This window comes from Crocodylus siamensis, chromosome 4 (assembly GCF_052110815.1).
Source record: "Crocodylus siamensis isolate JL-2025a chromosome 4, ASM5211081v1, whole genome shotgun sequence".
In the NCBI taxonomy this organism is placed as follows: Eukaryota; Metazoa; Chordata; order Crocodylia; family Crocodylidae; genus Crocodylus; species Crocodylus siamensis.
The window spans coordinates 74,033,341-74,055,756 of record NC_143398.1 but is presented as its reverse complement, the minus strand read 5'-3'; the positions used below and the strand labels follow the sequence as shown (position 1 = coordinate 74,055,756).

Sequence of the window (22,416 nt, the reverse complement as noted above, 5' to 3'; positions counted from 1 at the left end):
TAATGATAGAAGCCAGCTCTTAGGCAGCACTTTCCACAAGTGGAAATTTCAAAGCACTTCACAAAAGGAGATCAGCACTGTTATCTCTGTTTTAGGTTGTAAATTAGAAGATCTATTCATCAGAAGTGAGATTCTCGAACAGTATTCCAAACAGGAGTACCGGGGCACTAAACCTACTTATATGCAAGGTGCAGCTTAATAAATTTATGACACAGTTATGCTGCTAGACAACCTTCCAGCCAAAAATAAATAAAAGGTACCTTTTGAGCTAGTACAATCACCTCTGTTTCTGGGCATGAAACCTACACAGAAATGGTCTAGGACAGTGGTGGAACAAGGGGGAAGCTACAAATGGTTCCTTGCCTGTTCAATTTCTCTAGTAAAAAATCAGAGGCTGAGTTCACAAACATTGTTGGACTATGTTGATACTATCCCAACTTTTCTTTTTTTTAAACTAGCCAGACAAGATGTTATACAATTCTTGACCACAATCTCCCACTTTCCCTCACAGATGATGTAACATGCATATTATAAATACAACCAAGTCGTTGGACAATATTCCACACCCACACTCAACATAGCATGACGATTCACATTTTACTGCATGACTGAAGGAAATACTGTACTTCAGTTAAAACCTTTTGCAGAAGTTGGAGGAAAGGCAAAATATATTTTAAACACAACGTATGTTTCAATATTTGTTTTTCTTCTGCTTAAATAACATTTGAGAAAATGCTTATTAGAATTTTCCAGATACATGCCTTTCTTTGGCTCACTACACTAACATAAGAGATTTGTAGAAAATGATATTGTTTTATTGCAGCTAATATGATTTAACTGTCTCCTTTGTTGTTTATATAATTTGCAAGTCAAAACAAAATTGCTTTTCAATTTTTAAAAATGAGATGGGTACTGTGTTGGGGAAGTTTAATATCCATCAGAATGAGAAGATTACCATTTTGTCTCAGACAAGCAAAAGTATGCTGTGAGGACTGGATGATAATGTATAACAGAATATAGAATCCTGCACCATTACTATAGGTCACTGTTTCATATATGGCTCTCAACAGTACAGAAGAAATTTCTTTACCTTCTGCTCCCTGTTCAGTGACCTGTATAAAATGCTTTTGGCATTCTAACTCTCAGTGAGTCAGGAGAGACTACAACTTGTGTTAGGGTGGCTGAACTTGACCCTGTGGGAAGAGGTATCACATCCCAAAAACAACATTAAAAAAGAGACTGTAGGGATTAAGCATCATGGGCAGAGGATACTTATAACACCAGGACCTGACCTCATGAATAATTAAATTACATTTCATTTGGCTGCCATGCTGGCACAGGGACTATTGATTAAATATGAGCTTTAGAAGTGGAAAATACATGCGTTTTAAATACGCTGAAAGAAAATAATAAATAAAAAGGAACTCGGGTCACTAGACCATACATGCTGATACCTGGTCACGTGCACTGAACTGAAAGTTCACGCTGCACCTTGAGAGGAGATGGCTGGTCACATCTGCCTTCTTACCTGTGGTTCCAAGAAGTATTTACTAGTATAGGACAAAAACTACTTACATTTGCTGAAAGTTGGGAGGTAAGAGTAGCAACCTTTTCCTGTGATGCAACCAGCTCTCTCCGTAGTTTTTGAATTTGCTGGATGTGAGATATAATAAACTTGTGTCATTGTTTTCTCATTTTACGAACTATTTCATTTTTTTAAAGGGATCATTAAATACTGTCTCACAGCCTAGTAATTTCACATTAAATTCCAAAACACCATGAAACGTCAGATAATAACATCTAGAGAAGTTGGCCTTTAGGACTAAGGTCAGAAGGTACACATATACCAGTTTAAGTGATCAGAAACCAGTTTAAACCTGTAACAGAACAGAAGTTCAATGCACATAAACAGCTTTCAAAATGGCCTAAACAGGTTTAAGACAAACCTAGTTGAATTTAGTATCAGACTTAACTCATTTAGGCCAAATAGGTTTAAGGAACTTCTGTCCCAGATTGTTTCCTAGTTTAAGTTAATTCACAGTCCCCCAGCAACCCAGGATGCTTTGCAGCCTTAGGCTGCAAAGTACTCTCTGCTCCAGTGGAGCAGGGTTGGCACTACCCCTCTGCTCTATAGCCAGTGTCTCTGCTCTGGCTGGCTGACAAGGGGGTGGGAGTGGGACTGAGAGTGGGAAACTGCAGCCGTGGTCTGCCTGCCAGGCATTTCCCCACTCGGGGCCAGGTCTGTGGCCATTCTCCAGTCAGCATGCTGAGGCAGATGGGAGGGAGGCATGTTTAATCCAGTCTCTCTCCCCTGTCCTACAAGCATGGGACCCCAGCTGGGGTCTGCCTGGTAGGGTCGCAGCAGCCCCTACCAGGTTTTCCCCCCTCAAGTGGTGGAGGTAAGGGCATGGCTAGGTGCTGATCCCAGGACAACTGCCTAAGGTGGGGAGGGAGGCAGGTTTAATCTCCCCTCTCTCCCTTCTTCCACCAGCACTGGACCCCAGGAAAGGTCTGCCTGGCAGGGGCAAAGCAGCCCCTGCCAGTATTCCTGCCCCACCTCTGGCCTGGTTTAAATCCCTCTCCCTCACCCCACTTCACCTCAGGCTGCCAGTCCGGGGCCAGCATCTAGCCATGCCCCCAGTCCCAAGCAGGCAGAGGGGGAAAAGCCTGGAAGGGTCTGCTGCACCCCTGTCAGACGGATCCCACTGGGGTCCCGTTCTTGTGGGACTGGGGAGAAAGAGGGAATTAAATGCCTTTTCCTCCCCACCTTTGCCTCAGGCTGCTGGCCTGCGTCTGGCATCTGGCCAGGCACTTGCCCCCGCTACTTGAGCAGGGAGCAGAAGAAAAGCCTGGCAAGGGCTGCTGAGCCCCTGACAGGCAGACCCCTGCTGGGGTCCTGTGCCGGTGACAGAGGGGAGGTGAGGTAAACTCCCTTCTCTCCCCTCCCCCATTGCATCAGCATGCCAGCCAGGGGCCAGGGTCTGGCCATGCCCCCTGCCTCATCATTCAAGTGGCAAGTGGGGAAAAGCCTGGTAAGGAATGCTTCCGCCTCCAGGCACACCCCAGCTGGGACCATGCAGGCCAGGGTGGGGGTTTAAATCCTTCCCCAATCATATTCAGCAGCTTGCTGGGACCTGGCCACATACCCTTGCCTCCCCCCGCCCAGCTCAAGCAGGGAGGGGAGAAAAGCCTGTAGGGCTTTCTCCCAGCCACTGCCAAAGGGAAGGGAAGGCTTGCTCTAGCACCCCCAAGCTTCTAGCCTGAGCCCCTGCAGACATGTGGATGCATTTCTGGAATGAAAAGTGAATGTCTGTTCACTTGCTTCTTAGTTCATCTACACAGTTTAGACTAACCTGCAAAGACTGAATCAATTCAGGCCTGGGATTTTTGAATGTCTGTACTTTGCCTAGGTTGCAACTCTATTTGTGTATATATCCTAGTCATAGCCCCACTGACAGTACGGGCAAATGAGGAATTACAGGAATTAGAATCCCTTGCTTACTAAAGGAAATGTGATGTTTGTGTCCCGATTTTGCAGATTTCAAATGTACAAAATAAAAATCACTTGCACTCCCCCCGATAAAGCTTCAGTTCCTAAAAATAAATGGACTTGGTGGCTTCATGACATGCATTACTACCTTTTTTTGTTCTAACAAAGTTCACTGCATGCAGGGCATGTAGCTCAGCTTCAAAATACAGAGAAAATCTCATGAAAAATACACAAAAGAGAGGCATTGTCACACCCCTCTGCTCATGGAACTAAACTCAGTGACGGCCACTTAAGCTGTTATGAGTTACAGTAGGTTTGTAATTCCATTAAGAGACAGCAGCCTAGAAAGTGTCAGGTAAAACCCATTTTGGAATATAGTGAACATGCTTATTTCTCTCCTCACCATAATTATACCATTTAAAATTATATCATCAACTGTTTTTTGTTTTACTCAGCATAGTCAAGGTTGTTGAGTGTGGAAGCAGAGTAAAATGCCTGCAGTAGTCAAGGTAATACCAAAAAAAAGTGCATTTTTATGAAGCATGGCTCTTGGTAGCATTTTATGCTTGAATTTCCCTTAACTTCATAAACACAGACTTGTTCAGAAATTTAGCACAGTGCAATACATTAAAATGTACATGATGTAGATTTAAGAATTAACCTTGTTCTGCAGCAATGATCTGCACAGACACTTTTGGCCTTAAAGGAATCATTGTCAATGAAGTCTGAAAACATATATCCCAGCCCCTTCAGTCACAAGGTTGATAAGCTTATTAACACTCTCCAGGTTTTTGGTACTTGATCCAAATGGTATGTACAACACTAAATATAATACATGTGCCATAGCTGCAATGCATTTTACCGTAGAGTCTTTTGGAACTAACGTTTCTTGTACTGATATTTTATACTTAATGAATTAGAATAAGAATATACATGCAGTCCATTGGACTAATGGGAGATTTTTACCTCTGAATGTGCCTTTTCTTCTGCCTGATGGGAAAAGAAAAAAAATGTTTTGAAACAGAAATACATAAATTTCACATGAAATACTACAAAAGTGTGTGCATATATATTATATAAAAAAATGAATAAATAAAGTTCAGTCTAACAAATCACATGTACAAGAAAAACAATTCAAATACCAGAACTGAAACTGATTAAATATTGTCAGTAAAAATACTAAATGAAACCCTTTCTTCCTTTCTTGGAATAACACAAATTGAATACAAAAAGAATTTTGTCTGAATAATGAGCAAAGGATCCGGTTTATTATAATGGCTACAAGGTTCTTAAGAAGAACAGTGGAAGAACTTTAATAACAATCACTGCATTTATAAAACATTAAAGAATGTTTGATGCAGCGTGACTATACATTTACTACTCTGCATAATTGAATTGCTGTATCCTCACAATAGCTAAGGCTGGCTCAAACAGGATGTTGCAGTTACCACAAAGTGGTATCTAAGATACTGTGTTCTTCCACCTGTGACATTTAGGAGAGGAAATAGCTATAGTATCTTCTATGTCATTTTATGGTAACTACTGGCTTTTTATTTTTGACCACTCACATGACACTTAAGGATACTAATACTTTACTTTCTGAAGCACAATTGTGAAGAGTAGATTTAACTGAACCAAGAAATGAAAATGTGTTTTGTTACTGTCAGCTGAAGACATACTGCATGAACAGTCATCAAAAGAGCAGTAAAGGTTTCTATGTCAATATGAATGTTACTGTGCTCTTGAAAGCAAGCAAATGAAGATCTAAGGCTGGTAGTCCCTCACTGAAACATTCAAGTGGATGTCTGCAATTGGCTCCTTCATTCCTTGAGCCCAAACTACCTTCTGTGTACCATGGGGAAAAGGTAGACCTGAGATAAAGCACTTTTTTCCTGAAAGCTTGTTCAACATGTCCCCCAACTATGCAGTTAATCAAATAAAAAATATCACCAAATCCCCTTGTTTTTCATATAATTTCTGGACCATCACAGCTCCAAAGACACTCCAAACCTAAAGCTAATAAAGTCTAAGAGGCAGAAGGTAGGGCAGGGTGTCATCCTGCCTGACTTCAAACTAATGGGTCTAACTGTCGAAATATAACGGAGCATAAATGCCATTGACATGCCAAGGAGCCACTGGAGAAGAATATAGCAAGTGATTAACAACAAGATGCAAGAAAGTGTTAGTTACAGCAGGGGCTCTCTTTGATTTATAGCTCTGTATGCCCTTTTCTGTAAAAGTTGGCAGAATATTACTATACTAGAATCTGCTAGCTCCTAGTATATATGACATACTGTGCTGTGACACAAAATGTTTGGCTCCATACCTGTACAATATGTCCAAAAGCAAGAACTGCAATGTATCTGTATGTCATCTGAAACCCCATATGGAATCAAATCAAAGGAAGAAAGAAAACCAATACATACTGAAAAAAATGCTGAACGCTGAAGTCCTTTCTCATTGGACCTATCCATTGTGTGAAGTGCAGTATCAGCAAATCAAATAGTACATCTTCTGAATCTCAAACTCCAACTCCCAAAGAAATATTCTTCAGGGAACAAGCTCTAACTTTTTGCTGACCTCTGCTGATAATCTAAAGATGAAACTCTTTATTTGCTACTTTCTCTTGATCTCCCTGCTGAGTACTGATTAAGCTACAGCAAAACACTAACAGTAAGAATGAAGGCAGTGGTTAAAAAATTGATAAACATCTTTAGTCCAGACACTTATGGAAATGAGGTCTGCTAGGGAATTTTTGCTTGGTGCTTTTGGCCTGAGTTATGGAAAACGTCCAGCTCTTGTATTCCTTTTTCATGCTGGGATCTAATAATAGTCGAAAGTGAATTATGTGTACCATAACGCTTCTGAAGCTACCTCTTTCTGCAAGAAGTGGGAGGCTGCATAATATCACCAAACAATGAAACTTTGTTCTTCAGGTTCAGCTGATTTGATACTGAAAGCTACCCTTTTGTCTGGTGTTTCCACTTGTGCACCATTTCCTGATTAATTGCTTTAAGGTCGCCTGAACTTTTTCATGGCAGGAACAATTCTGATTCAGATTGTTCTGCCTTCCAGTAAAACCATGCCACTTGTATACCTCTCTTTTTTTTTCTTGTGACCTTAACAAAATCTTTTGCAATCTTCCATTATCAGACATTAATTATCAATAATTGAAATATTATGGTTTAGTGACTAAAATGTGAAACTGTAGTCAGAAGTCTTTTAATCTCTTCCTAGCTACTAACTTGCTAAGTGACCTGGATAAGTCATTTAAACTCTGTTTCTCTATGAAAAACTATTTGCCTAGAGTTCCATGGGGCTCTGCTAATATTTGCAAGGTGCTTTGAGATCTTGAATGACAGGAGCTACATAAATACAAAGTTCTATTAAACCCTTGCTATGGTATAAAACATTGGGGCAGAGATCTTTCAGAAATGCTGACTGACCGAGCAAATTCTGAAAGCCCTGGGTGTTACTTTAGAATTTGCATTTTTTCCATCTGTCATTTTTGTAAAGTTCTTCTAAAAATTGACATCAGAGCTGGAATTGCAGCTTTTGATACTCCCTATGAGAAGAGAGCATAATGCTGCAAAGATATGGAAATCATCACATGGCTTTTTCCACTAACAAAATGAAAGTAAGCTCTGCAGCTCTGTTCTAACTAAAACAGTCACAGCTTATTTTGGGGTAGTGTGAGTAGATGCACCTCTCCTTCTCCCCAAGAAGCAAATCCCAGACACCTTCTACCAAATAAGCAAACAAATATGACAAAATAGTAAAATTTTTTTAAAAGGGTACAGCCTGCCTTCCTGGCCAATACAACAGCAATGGCTAATACGTAACTCCAATACTTGCAACTAGGAACACAAGGACTGAAAGAGTGACGACCACAGCCACAAAGACATGGCATACAAAGAGTTGGTGGGTTGTTCCTTAAAGCATGTTTCCACCATCTTCCGTAATTGTTCCTAGTTAACAGATAGGTTCCTATCTATTAGACAGGGGAACATACAACACACACATATAACTGTTCCCCATTTAGAACATGGGCATCTGGCTTACGTTCTGACCACCATATTAAAGTTTTTCTAATGAACCATTTCCAGAACAACAGACGAAACATTTCTAAAAAAAAAAATTGCCTGTTGATAAAACAAAATCAAGGGAAGAAAAAGGAATAATAAGGAATCCTTCTTTTGGGGAAATACATTTAATGAAATGAATTAGTTAAATTTTCTCCCTAGAAACAGCCTCTAAATACTGTCATTTTTGCAAAAGATCAACTGGCATTTAAACTACAAATTGTGTCTCTCAAGCAACCCTTTGCTTTTAAGCAGAATATGCCAAACAGTAAACATTACAAAAATACTTCACAGAGCACCCAGTAAGAGACCTTGCTGTGAAAGGGCACAGACACAAAATGCTAAGGAATCCGGTGAATATTAGGAAGCACAACAGTACAGATTGGTAGACAGCAGGGAAGCCTACATGAGGTCAGACTCCTCGTTTGTGTTATATTTCTCGGCCTTGAAACAATTTCAGAAAAGAATGAGAGTGCTAAATTCAACACTTAAATAATTATATATGAAAATTTAAGGATAATAATGAATGTAAATAGCAGTGTCACTGCTTTACAGCAGCACTAACAATTCTAATCCATATAATCCTCAAACTATTTAATGAACTAGATAGTTTTCTGACAAATATAGTACATCATAGGCAGGCAGGAGGGCTTTTTGGTTTTTTCAAAATTGTCAATACTTACTGTAGAGTAGAGAGAGGAAGTGCTGGAGACCAATGATAATGAGGACCCATGTACTAAAAAAAAAGAGAAAGAGAAAAGAAAAAAAGAACACAAAGAGAGACATTATATAAAATATTGAAGAAACAGCATGAGACCTCCCCTGTGGAGCTCAATAACTGAGCATCTCTTTCAAAAGGCAAAGCAATCTTCCACAAAGAGCAGCTATTAGAGGTTATCAATACATGTATACACAAACCCTGTGGTTATTTTTCTTATTCTTGAAATGATTGCCTTAAATGGAGAGACCCTTGCCTGTATACTCAAAATGAAACAGATTTTCAATAAGATACAATATTTTCACCAGTAAGGCAAATATTATTTCTGTTGTTTGGGCAGTGAAGCACTTGATAAATATAGGGTTTAATGAAATCAGAATTGGATCTGTTAATACAGGTCTATCCAAAATGCAGGATGTAGATACCATTGCAACTCCCAGGTCTTTCTTATCTGGGGTTATGTTATAATTCCTTTTAGATGAACCCAGAACATTGTATTCTGTGACTTGCAGCCTGCACTGGAATCTTTGTCTTAAAGATGAGGGCTACCGCACTATGCACCAGTATATTCCCCTTGGGCATCAATGAATTTTACCTTCAATGAGCACTATAATGACTGGCTTTAAGTAATGGCACATGGCCACCTGGACTGTTTCCAATGGGACTACCGTGGGAAAAAAAATTGGAAACCCTTCTTTTCAGCTTCAAAATGTTTCTTTAAAACAGATTTTATCAAGGGTAAAGTTCTAATAGAGAACCTCATGGAAGAGCTGCTATTCTATTTTTATTATAACATGAATTTCTATTCCAAGTTTTTTTTTTGCAGGAAAGGCACAATTTGGAAGATTATTTCATGTCTATACTTAACTGGTATACTTTTTTACTAAACGTATTATGATATTTTTGGTAACTAATCAATGCAGATTCTGATGCTCTGCACATGAGATATTTCTTACAGACAACCTAGACTTTAGATAACATTATTAAGTACTAAAAAGGCATCTGATTTACTTCAAGCTTCTATGCCCATTCTTAGATTCTTATAAATGTATCTGTAATGCTGTTGCTTTCATCCATTTCCATCCTCTCTCCTTCTTAGTTCAGGGGTCTGAACTTGGGTCTTTGGCACCAACACCTTGAGTACTAACTATCCAGCTTGTCCTTACTGTCGCATACTCAAGTTTCCCTTACTTTCACAATCTCACTTTCTCTTCGGTCTCCCTCCTGTTACTTTACAAACCTGCCTTAATTTCCCACACAAAATAACATACGATGGCCCCACCACTTTTCCCATCCATGCTGTCCATTCCCATCCATGTCTTTCCCCTTACCTATAAGGTTTGTGAATTACAAAGATTCATTTACTATTGCAGTACTGATTTACCTTTTCTAACTCACTCATGAATCCATTCCAACCTGACTTCTATTCTTTCCACTTGTGAAAATGCTTTTTCCAGTCTATTTACCTTATTCTTTCTTAGATTTTCTGTCCATTCCCTACTTTTCCAGACACTCCCTTGCAAGTTCTCTCTCTCTGCCCCAACGAGGGATCTATTCTTGTTCCCCTTTAAACCCTATGATGATATATCATATTAGGGGTAAGTACAGATAGTCAAAAAGCCCTGAATCAATTCGTAGATTCATAGATGCAGGGTTGGAAGGGACCTTGTAGATCTTGTACTCTGACCCCCTGCCCTGGGCAGGAGAGAAAACTGGGCTCAAATGACCCCAGCTAGGTAAACGTCAAGCCTCCTCTTAAAGACCCCCAAGGTAGGAGCCAGCACCACTTCCCTTGGAAGTTGGTTCCAGATCCTAGCCGCCCTGACTGTGAAGTAGTGTCTTCTAATGTCTAGTCTAAACCTACTCTCTAACAACTTATGGCCGTTATTCCTTGTTACTCCGGGAGGTGCTCAGGGGAACAAGGTCTCTTCCAATCTCCACTGGTCCCCTCCTAGTAAGTTTATAGATGGCCACCAGGTCCCCCCTCAGCCTTCTCTTGTGAAGGCTGAATAGGTTAAGGTCCCATAACCTCTCCTCATAGGGTCTACTCTGCTGTCCCCTGATCATGTGAGTGGCCCTCCTTTGGACCTTCTCAATGCTGTCCACATCCCTCCTGAAGTGCGGCGCCCAATCAATCTTCAATCTTCACAGGTTAGTCTAAGCTGCGTAGATTGAACCAATAAGCAAGTGAACAAATATTCACTTTTGATTCTGGAAATGCAGTCACATGCCTGCAGTGGCCCAGGCCAGAAGCCCAGGGGCACTAGATCATGCCTCTCTGCTTGGCTGTAGAGGACAGATTGAACCTGGGGCGGATTTGGGACAGAAGTTCAACAAACCAATTTAATCTAAATCAGTTAAGTCTGATACTACATCCATCCAGTTTTATCTTAAATGGGTTTCAGCAATTTTGAAAGCAGTTTATGTGCACTAAACTTTTGTTGCATTACACATTTGAACTGGTGGTAAGGTGGTGAAGGGGCCAGGAAGACCTCTTGGCTTACCAGAGGAGTCAAGGAGTACTTAGAAAAGAAAAAAAGAGGCTTACAGGCAGTGGAAACAAGGGGTATATTCCACCAAGGAGGACTATACAAGCATAGTCCATATTTGGAAGGAGAGGATAAGGAAGGCAAGGGCGGTGACCAAGACCAAGTTGGAGACAGAAGTCGAGGACAATAAGATGTCCTTCTTTATGTATACAGGGAGCAGAAGGAAGACCAAAGGAAATGTGGGGACCTTGAAGAATGGGATGGGGCAGCTGATAACAGACAGTCAGGAGAAAGCTGAGCTCTTTACTGAATACTTTGCATCAGTGTTCCTGCATACAAACGGTGGTTCCTCCTTGGTTGGATACTGGATGGAAATGGTGGGGGGAAGAGCAGGGCAATTGGCGACCAATGGTCAATGTCAAAATGCTGAGGGAATTGGCTGGAGTCATTGTGGGACCATTGGCAAAGGTATTTGAAGACTTGTGGAACTTGGGAGAGGTCCCGGAAGGCTAGAAAAGGGCCAATGTGGTGCCAATCTTTAAGAAGGGGAGTAGGAGGATCTGGGAAACTAGAGGCTAGTCAGTTTCACCTTGATAATGGGTAACATTTTGGAAAAAAATATCAGGACTGGCAGAAGGCATGATGCTGAAGAATAGCCAACATGGTTTAATTGCAGGCAGGCTGTGTCTGACTATCCTCATCTCCTTCTGTGATCAAGTAACGAACCACTTATATGTGAGAGATGCAGTTGATGTTATATACTTGGATTTTAAACAGGCATTTGATATGTTCTCCCATGACATTCTTATAAAAAAAAATGGGAGATTGTGGGCTAGCAGAATCCATGGTCAGGTGGTCGGGAACTGGCTAAGGGGCCGAACCCAGAGAGTGTTAGTGGATGGGTCTGTATGGTGTTGGCAGGAGGTGGCCAGTAGTGCCCACAGGGTTTGGTTCTTGGCCCCATGCTGTTCAACAACATCCTTATCAATGATTTAGATGAGGATGTGGAAAGCATGCTGGCTAGGTTTGCGAATGATACTAAGTTATGGGGAAAAGAGGTCACAATAGGGGATAGGATGTGGATCCAAGTGGAACTGGACAAGCTGGAAAGGTGGGCAGAGCAGAACCAGATGCCATTCAATAAAGATAAATGCAGAGTGCTTCATCTAGAGAAAAGTAGCCAGTGACATGAATATAGGTCAGGAGATGTCCTGACCAGCACAATGGCTGCAAGAGAATTCAGGGTTATGGTTGATAACAGGATAAATATGAGTGGTCAGTGCAACACCGTAGTCAACAGAGCTAGTAGCATACTGGGATGCATTAGCCGATGCACTGCAAGCAGGGCTAAGGAAGTGATATTTCCTCTCTACTCAAGTGTTGGCGAGACCCCAGCTCGAACACTGTGTCCAGTTCTGGGTGCTGCACTTCAAAAAAGATGTGAAGAATCTTGAAAGGTCCAGAGAGGAGCCACAAGAATGACTAAGGGCCTGGAGGAGAAACCTTATGAGGACAGACTAAGGGATGTGGGACTGTTCAGTCTGGGGAACAGAAGACTGCAGGGGGACTTGGCAGCAGTCTATAAGTATGTAAAGGGGGAATAATGGGAGCTGGGTGAAAAACTATTCACTATTATTCCTCCAAGGGAGGACAAGGAGCAATGGCCATAAACTTTTAGAGGATAGATGAGGTTCGATGTAAGGATGAACTTCTTTACCGTAAGGATGACCAGAAGCTGGAACAGACGTCTCAAGGAGGTGGTGTAGTCCCCAACCTTGGAATTCTTCAAGAGAAGTCTGGACAGACACACATCACTGGGATCATTTGATCTCAGCAGTATTCCTGGCCAGGGCAGGGGGTTGGACTTGATGATATTTCAAGGTCCCTTTCAGGCCTTAATTTCTATGATTCTATGGTTTCTGATCTTTTATGTGTAATTTCTGTCCCTAGCCTATATGCTTACAAGAATTTAGCTACCAACTTTTTTTTTTACTTCTACTCCTAATTCTGCATATCAAGCTGCCTCACTGTCTTCAAAAAACAAAAGAATGTTAAAAAACACACATACAATATGTGATTTGTTTCACTCAGTACATCTCAACTCTTCTTTAGCTCATAAATGACAGCTGTTTCAGGAAAAAGGACTGACATTGTTTTTGTTTCTTGACCAGTACCAAGTCCTTTCTAGTCACTGAACTGATTAATAAAAATAACAATAAATGACAGAGAAAATAAACAACATGAGCTAGGAGATCCCAGGGATTAGACTTAAAAAAAATTATTGGTGGGTAAGAGTCATTTTACTGATGGAAATTGGCACAAGGATGATTCAGAAAATGCTGTACAAAAGGATTTAAAGGCAGCACTGTGATAAAAAGCAAGTTTAAAGATCTGGTAACAGTTTTACCAAAAAAGGCACAAAAGAATCATATACACAAAAATGTAAGCAAGATAGGGTTCAGTGGAAAAAAAGGAAGGTGAAGATATTTATGGATTGTTTGATACAAAAGGTTGAACAGGAATTAAGTATTTCAAAGGAAGAGGTGGTGTTGTATACATGATAGATAAGGAAGTCTGCTTTTAGCCACAACATCTTCCACAGACGAGATAGCAGAGGTGAAGGTAGCAAGGCATGGACAAGCATTTTAGATGATGTCACAATAAGAGTACACTCATTCTCCCAGAATAAAGGCTTCTTTTCATATTTTTGGAACCCACTTCCCAGGAGTATAAAAATACTTAAGACAATTAACACATCATACAATTAACACTGCATTCAGTCCATATAGAATGTTTCTTTGTAACCCCAGATTAAGTACTCTCACTTGTACTTCAGTAAGACAGAAATAGCCACAAGCCAACTCACTATAATCTAAATATTTAAAACTCAGTTCACATATTTAAAATGAATTCTTCCACATTTGTGTTATCTTTGCTTGTTAAAATATGAATTGAGCCTTACCTTCTTCCATACTGTCTCTGAATGACCCTGAATGACTGATTGCCCGTGGTCTCTCTTCTAAGGATGTGGCACTGCCACACAGCTGCGAGTCGTCATACAGGTCAAAAGAAGTATCTTGTGCAGGGATACTGTTTGAACGCATCATGCTGGGTCCAGGAAGATTAAACTGAGACAGGTTGGTTGGGCTCACTGCAATGCAAAACTTTGCTTGTAAAGTAGGTTCCATTATCTGGGATCTGTGTTCCATTCAAAATAAAACTGAGCATGAGTAAAAAGCTTTCATTCATAGGTCTGAAGTAATCATACAGAAGTCAATCTCAAGGGAAGGTGGAGTTAGATACAGTAATACTGTCACAGCACACATGCCAATATCTGAGTAACATTTCTTCACCGTGACCACCAAACACAAGGTGCACTAATAGACAAAATGGGGAAAAAATTAAAGATATGAAACCTGCACCTTAAACAATTAAAAGTGAATATGATTTTGTCATTTTTGCTCGTGGAGGAGCTTTAAAAGCCAAGCTAAGTATCCTTTGTAGTTTAGCACTTCAAATATCAATAGTAAATATTATATATGCTAAACTGGTGCCTTAATGCTCTGAGAATGAGGCACTACACAAACACATCTGCTTATGGTCTCTATCAAAGGGATTTCTATAGCACTTATTTTTGCAGAACGTAAATGTTCCCACTTGGGTTAATGAGGTCATTTTGAGAAACAAGAATAAATGGTAGGCTTTTGGTCCAGAGGCATTCGTACTCTGTCAGCTACTTTCATTTATTGGTTTGCAAGTAGTATGAGAAGCTTGATACGATTCTCCTAGATTATGTGTGAAAAGAGTCTAGAAAACACTATTTGTTTGTTCATAGCTCCGCCTGTTGAGTCAAGTGTTCTGAACTATTGCTCCAGATCAAAGATTCCCATCAGCACAAGATATGTTTGTAATCATTAACTACTGGAACAGCAAAGTTTTTCCAAGAGCTGTTTATTCCATAGCAAAGTGATACTTCTAACAGAACAGGGATGGAGACAAATACGCCACTGTAACCACTGAATAACAGAAAAAATAGGGTTGACAGGGACCTCAGGAAGTTGTCCGCTCAAACACACTGCTCAAGACAGGCACAGCTCTGCTTAAACCATCCTAGAAAATGTTATCTAACTAGCACTTAAAAACTAACAATAATGAAGATTACATTAATTTCTCTAGGCAATCTGTTCCAATGCTTAACTCTCAGTGCAGCTAGAAAGTTCTTCCTAATATCCAACTTCAGTATTTTTCCTGTTGCAATTTAAGCCCATTACTTCTTGCCCATCCCCTGTGGACTAGAGAGCAGCTGAATGACTTTCCTCTTTATAATAATATTTTTATATCTTTATAATTTTATTTTATATTTGAAGACTACTAGCAAATCTCCCCTTAACTTCCTCTTCTCCAAACTAAATGAAATCAGTTCTTCTTATCCTTCCTAGTAATTCAAGTTTCCTAGACCCAAACCTGTTTCCTTACTCTCCTCTGGACTCTTTCTAATTTGTGCATGTCTTTCTTGAACTGTGGAGTCCAAATCTCCAGGTGAAGCCTCACCACTGCTGGCAGAATGACTTCCCTTGACTTTCACACAACACTTTTGTTAATGTGCCCAGGTTGCTTTTAGCATTTTTTCATACTACACAGCTAACTCGTAACAATCCACTATGAGCTCCCATTTTTTTTTTGGGGGGCATTTGATTGTTCCATCTCAAAAGTGGTACTTTGTACTCGTCCTTGCTGAATTCCATTTCTGTTTACTTCAGACCATTTTTTCCGTTTTATTGAACTTATTATGAATCCTAATCCTATCCTCCAAAGTATCTACTATTCATCCCAGCTTGGCATCATCTGCACATTTACTAAGTGTGCACTCAATTCCAACCTCCAACACATTAATGGAAACATGAATATAATCTAAGATATTACTCTGTTTAGACCCCAGGCAGATCCCTGGAACACTCTGTTTAATACCGCCCTCCCCTCACCCCCCAAGTTAGATACTAAGCCATCAATGACTCCTCTTTGAGTAGTCATTTATATTTGCCTTGTGCTTGGAGTAATAATAATGATGATAGTTATGGAAATGTAACAATAGAGAGGGAAATGTAACAATAGAGAGTGGGACAAACCATTACTAAAGTCAGCCACTTGGTGTTGTAAACTGGTATAAATTTATGGAAAACATTCCCAAAACTACCTTACTTAGACTGTGTCTGATTTTGCTTATAATCGAGTCTTAGTTTGGATATTTACATATGAAATAAAGTGTGACTGTGCTTGATCAAGTTACTATCTAGTGGCTGTATCCTACCTATGATATAATTTGACATATGTACAGAAGTGCGAATGTTTCATAGGTTATTGTTAATTGTACAGTTATGACCTAAAATAAAAAAGCTTAGTGAAAAAGTAAGTTTACATGCAAATAATTCATCTTTGGCTTGGCAGTCAAACCTAGAAATTATAGTAAAAAGAGAAAAAAGGGATCAGATTGATTTGGAATACAATTTAGAATTGATTTATTTTCTGATTGAAATACAAAACAAAACAAAATCTTTTTGGAGTCAAATGGAACATTTCATTTCTGCTGCCTATAATAAACGCAAAATAAATGACAAGCTACACTGGGCAAAACTGAACCAGGAGTCCCTCCTTTTACTTGATAGGACATTAGTGCAGTAATGCAGGATGTGGGACAGCCAGATTCAAATCCCTCTTCTGCCTAAGGGGATCTGAGTGATGATAACCTGCTCCAAAAAGAGCACCCTAATCAGCAAGTTACAGTGGTTTCTGGCATGGTTACTGTCAATCAGCTCTACTAACACTGTTCCTCTTTGCAAAGATTGAGCTAGAAAAAGAGAATGTCTCTATTGTATAGTGATTAAGGAACTTTCCCCTCAGGGTGGACGACTGTGGTTGAAACCTGCTTGCTGCCTTATTCAAAGGAGGTATATGAGCCTACCCCTGAAGGAAAATGCCATGACCCCTAACTAATATCAGGGAAACAGAAATAGCAACAACAGGAATAATAGAAGAAATTCATCCCAGATTATTCTATAGCACAGGGGCTAAGGAACTGTCTTTGAAAGTCTGTGATGTAGGTTAAAATCCCCAAAAGTAGAAGAGGCATTTTAACCTATGTAATCAACCTCCTGGGTGATGGCTATAACCAAGAGGCTACAGGAAAAAAACTTCCATTTTCCCCTTTTTCAGTTTTATGACATTAGTCCTACATTTCCATGCCTTTTATCACATATTTTGACATTTCTGAAATATTTTCTTGACTTTGTTTCAGGTGGGATTTTGGTTAGGTATATAATAGAAAACAGTTCCATCAAAAGGCTCTGGGTACCAATCCAAATGCTTCAACATTTGAAGGTCTGTAGAATGGGGTCTATTTCAAACCAAAGCCTCAGTGTGGACCTTCACCCAGGACTGGGGTGGGAAGGAGGCATTAAGGATCTAATTGTAGGCCTACTAAGAGCGGGGAAAGGTTCTGTTGATCCAGGTGAGTCCTGGATCCAGTTGTAAGTGGAAAAGGATGCCTTTGCGTTTAAGACACTGCATTGATACATATGAGTTTAATTCCTAACTGTCTCAAGACTTGTTTGGCAAATTACAAGAAACCTGTCACTCATTTCCACAAACAAAATAGGCATACACTTCTGCCTATATTACAGAAATGCTGACAGGATAAGTTAATTCATAATTCTGTGGTACCTGAATGAAGGAAAGAGAGAAAAAAAGAGAGTACCCACATAGCTAGAGTAGTGTTAAAAGTTGAGTTATATGATTATTTTCTAGTGGAGGCAACAAGAAGGTTAATTTCATTTACCTAAGTTGGAAAAATGGTATTTCCCAGTTGTAGAGGAAGACATAGCTGAAGGAGAAACCAGAGGGGACTGACTGCCAGTGTCCTGCAGACCTCCAGTTGAATGGGAGCGCAGCCATTCCTTGCCTTCCTCCTGACTTGTCTGCCGAGATGATGGGGTATATCTGAAAAACCACATCTGATACACTTAAACCAGTGACAAAGTAAATGGTTCACAAAGAAACAGATACAATTTAACATTCAATACACTTTGCTCATCAGACAAAACAAAAACTTGAACATACTGAATCTAACTATAGACAATTGTTACCATACCATTGATTTTATATCTACCTGAGAAAGAAAAAGCTCCAAACCCCACCCATCCCCACAATATATTAACATTCTTCTTCCTTGGGTAATATATGATGATAAATCATACAAAACAGACAGCTGAACTGATAGGAAAGGACTTAAGAGCTAAAGCATGTGAATAAAATGAAGCAAAGCCCAAGTACTGTTTCAATAAAATGGATAAATGACAGACTGGAAGCCAAGAAAGGTAAGTAGCTGCTTACAGAAATGACATCTGCCACAGGAGCATTAGAGCACACGTGGACATTCAATAAGACAAAGGGAGCAGAAAAGGATCAACAACTCTGAAGAAAGGAGTTTCCTTTGGTAGAGATAGTGATCCAAAGTGGTATTTGTCTCTTGGAAAGCTTCTTGGTATTGCGTCCTGTCCTAAGTTGGGTGGAGCGGGAAAGGGGTAAGGAAAAATACTTAAGTGGGAGCAAGGTGTCTGGAACACCAACAACCCCCCTCCCCACCCCTTTGGAAATCAAATTAGTTATCAACTGTTTGCTACTACCATCCAATGAAGCAAGTGCGATGGTTGGACAATGCAAGGGGGAGATCTGATAGCTCATTGCTCAGGCTTTTGTGGCTGAGCTAGAGAAGGAAAATTCTAGTACTGGTTAAAGTTACACATTAACATGTGGAACCATTTCTCATATTTTGCTTCTCAACCAGGAGCCAGCATGTATCTTTCTCTCTGTCAGCTTGTTGTAAAATTTAATTCATCATAATTCCATGTTGAGAACATTATTTACTACTATCATGGCCCATCAAAATTCCTCAGCCTTCAGAGAGGTCAAGGTTTTTTGATATTTTGACTCCAAGTTTATAAGGCACTAACATTTCTGATTAGAAAATGGAATAAATGAATTTTTCATATTAAATTTGGGGGTTGGGCACAAATATTTTTAAATGATCTTATTTCAATTTAACCTTTTTATCTTTTCCTTCTATAAATTTGGTACAGAAGGGCTGGTCACTGGATCTGAGTGGTGCCAGTATGACAATCCAGGGTTGGATTTTTAATTGAGCTCCAATAACTATGCTGACTTAAATTAGGGTTCAACCTACAATGAACCAGAAGGTGAAAATCCTAGGACAACAGACAGTGACCTATGTGGCAACATACTACCTCCTTTCTCCCACTCTTTTTCTTTGGGCTTACCCATGCTTGCTGTTTACAGCATGCATCCACAAAACTCCACCTTGTCTCACTTAGACTCTTTGGAGGGCACTAGCTGGCTGCTTTTTCTCTGTGGTTCTTTGGGGCCTACCCTCCATCCAACAGAGCTCTTCTAGGATGAAGGGGAATTTAGCCCAATCCTATTTAACAAAAAATGGAGTGGGGAAGGGTGACACCATTATATATCATTAATACTTTGGGTCAGTCTTCAAATCCCAGAAGACGTGCAGTTCCCTGTCCATAACATAAGGGATGAAAGCAATGCACTGCATGTCTTGTATTTTTAGGTGCATGCCGTGTGTAAGTGTAGCAAAAAAGAAAAAAATAATAATAAGGGGGTGGATTTCACATGCCACTTTATCCAAGAAGAAAGATCCGCTGGGAGTATCCACCCACTGCCTCTCCCCTCATCCACCAACAGATCCCAGAACAAGGATGCACAACTGCTGGCCTTGATATCTGAGAAAACCAGCAATGGAGGAGATTAGTTGCAGAGGTGCAAACTGAGAAGGACTGGGTCTTAATAGGACATGTTTTATGTCTTTAAAACTTAGATGCTGAAATAAGCCTTTTTTGGGTTAGGGATCCAAAGCCCCTTAAAATGGATCTATAATCTAAAAACCACGAATATTTGTATTTAGAACTAAAGTTCAAGCCCATTTCTAAAACCTTGTTATTCTCCAAGTTTTAAACAATTAGCCTCATTGTGTTGCCAAGGCACTGTGTTCTTTTTTTTTAATTTAAAGTATTGAATTTCTTTTAACATTCATCACATGAAGAAACTATTTTTAATAGTGTTTGCTTTTCAGGACATATCTTTAAACTCAATTTACTCACTAGGCCAGACTGGAAAGAGTAAGTCCAATGTCAAAGGTCTAGTTTGATTTTAAGCTAAGTACCAGGAGCTCTGTTGCAAATGGGATCAACAGAGGGAGGAAGAGTAGGAGAGACAGGTAAGAAAAGGTTACAGAAAAACAGAGAGGCCGCAGTCATGCTGAATAAAATATATACCTTAGTCCCTTTTTGGGTAGTGTATTTCTGTCAAGCTGCATGCTGTTAAAACAAAAAAAACCCCTAAGGACACACAGTAAACAGGACTGTTCAGGATTAAAATTTCTAAAAGTCCAGATATGTTTGCATAACAAAAGGTCATTTAATTTATTTTAATATATCTTTCATGATAAAACTCTGACTCATTAGAAAAGAGTATAAGATATGGGTTCATTTTTCATCCAGACATGCCCTGGTCTGGGTCAATAGCCATCTGGAGACTGTCCAAGTTAGACAGATCTTCTGCCCCAAAATTGCTAAACTTCTTTACCAAGTCATACAGACTCACCCTGAAATCTGTGAGAATCATATGGTCACAGTATGAATCTGCATTTTTCACAGTTTCCAGTGATCCTCTAGTAGGTTTGCCTAACAGATGCAGGTTTTATGACAGCATGGTCTTGCCAGAAGCCAAATGACAGCTTCAGTTTGTAGAAATATGTGCTACATAAATGGAGGTCCTGCTTCTCTGTGGTTTTGCAGCCTTTGTAGTCAACATGAAGCCATAAAGAATATAGAATTCTATCACATTGTAAGGGCAGCAACATTTTACACACGTTTCATGCTAGACAGAATAACTACATGAGACACCACACAATGGATTTTACTGATAAAAACTCTTCCACAAACGGAGTTGTCTGGAAGTAATTCCCTGACCTTCTGTCAAATGGGAAACATGCAGGCACTGTCTCTTCCCATAGCTATTTGGGACCGTGCCTGGCTGCCAATATCCAAATTAGCTTTCTAGAGAATGAAAACATACTTTTGTCTTTTGGAAGCAGAAGTTGATGCTCATATGTGGATTCAGCAAAATGTGCTTGGGGAGTTTACTTAGTACATGACACTTCCATAAGAGACTGAGCAGTATGTACTAAACGTTCTAGCATGTAGCAATGAGTGGGCTTTAGGTGTATACTTCCTAGCTAAGGAAATGTCCTAAAACTTTCACACACTCTTTAATGATCAAGTTCCATGGTGTTAGCAGCCCTCGTGTTGGACTGACCACTGGCATTTTTAAAATAGTGCCATGTAATGTGGCTCAGAGGAGGTCTATTTGAGAGGGTGTTGAAAATAAATATTAAGGACCCTAAACATTGATGAACTCAGTGGAACTTAACTGGTCTTAGCAAAACAGTAAGAATTTTTAAAGCAAAGTCTCCTAGTTAACCAGGATCTAGCTTTATGCACTAAGGAAGAATTTGGAGAGGATGTAATTGGCAAGAAGTGGCTGGTCCAGTTATAAAATATGGCTTGATAACTAGCATGTTGCTCCCCACATAAACATAAAATAGCTTAAAATGAGATTACAAGGAATTTAATGCATGGTTCATGCATTAAGCCAAAGGGCCCTGTTTCTTGACTGGTGCCCTCAGGTATCACTGTAATACAAAAGAAACGATAATGAGCATAATGGCAAAAACCATTTTCTTCAGCATGTAGACAAAATCCATGACAAGCAACAGATTTTATGAGGCTACTTTTGGCAGCATACTTTTTTAAGTATCATAAAATAAACATGCTCCCTGGCCCTAGATATAAATGCTATATGGTATAGACAATCAGTGCTTGAAATGTTGTAAGGTAATAGACACTGTAATCAAAGTGCCTATTTAACAGATGTTTGTAATGCCCAACAAAATGCCTAAATAAAATGAAGGCTGGTTTTTTGGTTGTAGCAGTGTTGGTCTATGGCCATAGAAAGGCAAGGTTCTTTGATATGTGATATCTTTTATGACACCAGCTGACTTAGCAAACATTCAGGCGCAATCACCCTTCTTCAGAGATAGGGAGTCTCTGGTGTTCTGAGACTCCAAAGAATGAGAGAAGCTAAAAGTGTGGCAGGACTTCAGTGAAAATGTAAATGGGCAGAAATTAGAAAAACAAAAGGTGAATCAGGGAAAGGAGAGGGAAAAAAAGCAGGGGGAAAAAAAGGCCAAAGGTGAGTAAGGGTGTGTAAGTACTGATTCCAGCTGCTCTCATGCCTTGGAGTCTCAGAACAGCAGACTCCCTATGCCTGAAGAAGGGTGATTGTGCCCGAAAGCTTGCCTTTGAACCCTTTGAAAACTTTGAACCCTGCCTGCCTAAATAAAATTAAGGTGATTATTCCTTAACCAAGGTATGGAAATTATTGCAACTGCCTACAAATAAAGATCAATATGCATGTATTGTGTATGTAAAAATATGATTAAGTCCTTTTGACTAAGCCCCCAAACCTGAGATGTCCGTGTGTCATCTTATG

General features: G+C 39.8%; 1 protein-coding gene across 7 annotated transcripts in view; it reads right to left on the bottom strand.

The window, feature by feature from the left end:
- Positions 1–22,416, bottom strand: part of NAV3 (neuron navigator 3) — an 890,338-nt gene that overhangs the window by 49,844 nt on the left and 818,078 nt on the right. For 4 of the 7 annotated variants that reach the window (XM_090042583.1, XM_090042584.1, XM_090042579.1 and 1 more), the window contains 6 exons: positions 20,139–20,180; positions 17,612–17,772; positions 13,742–13,930; positions 8,256–8,308; positions 4,457–4,480; positions 1,576–1,653 (listed from right to left, as the gene is read on the bottom strand). In XM_090042583.1, coding sequence (XP_089898709.1) covers positions 1,576–1,653; positions 4,457–4,480; positions 8,256–8,308; positions 13,742–13,930; positions 17,612–17,772; positions 20,139–20,180 — 547 coding nt within the window. The remainder of the gene's footprint in view (positions 1–1,575; positions 1,654–4,456; positions 4,481–8,255; positions 8,309–13,741; positions 13,931–17,611; positions 17,773–20,138; positions 20,181–22,416) is intronic. The other 3 variants (XM_090042581.1, XM_090042582.1, XM_090042585.1) reach the window with 1 other exon arrangement.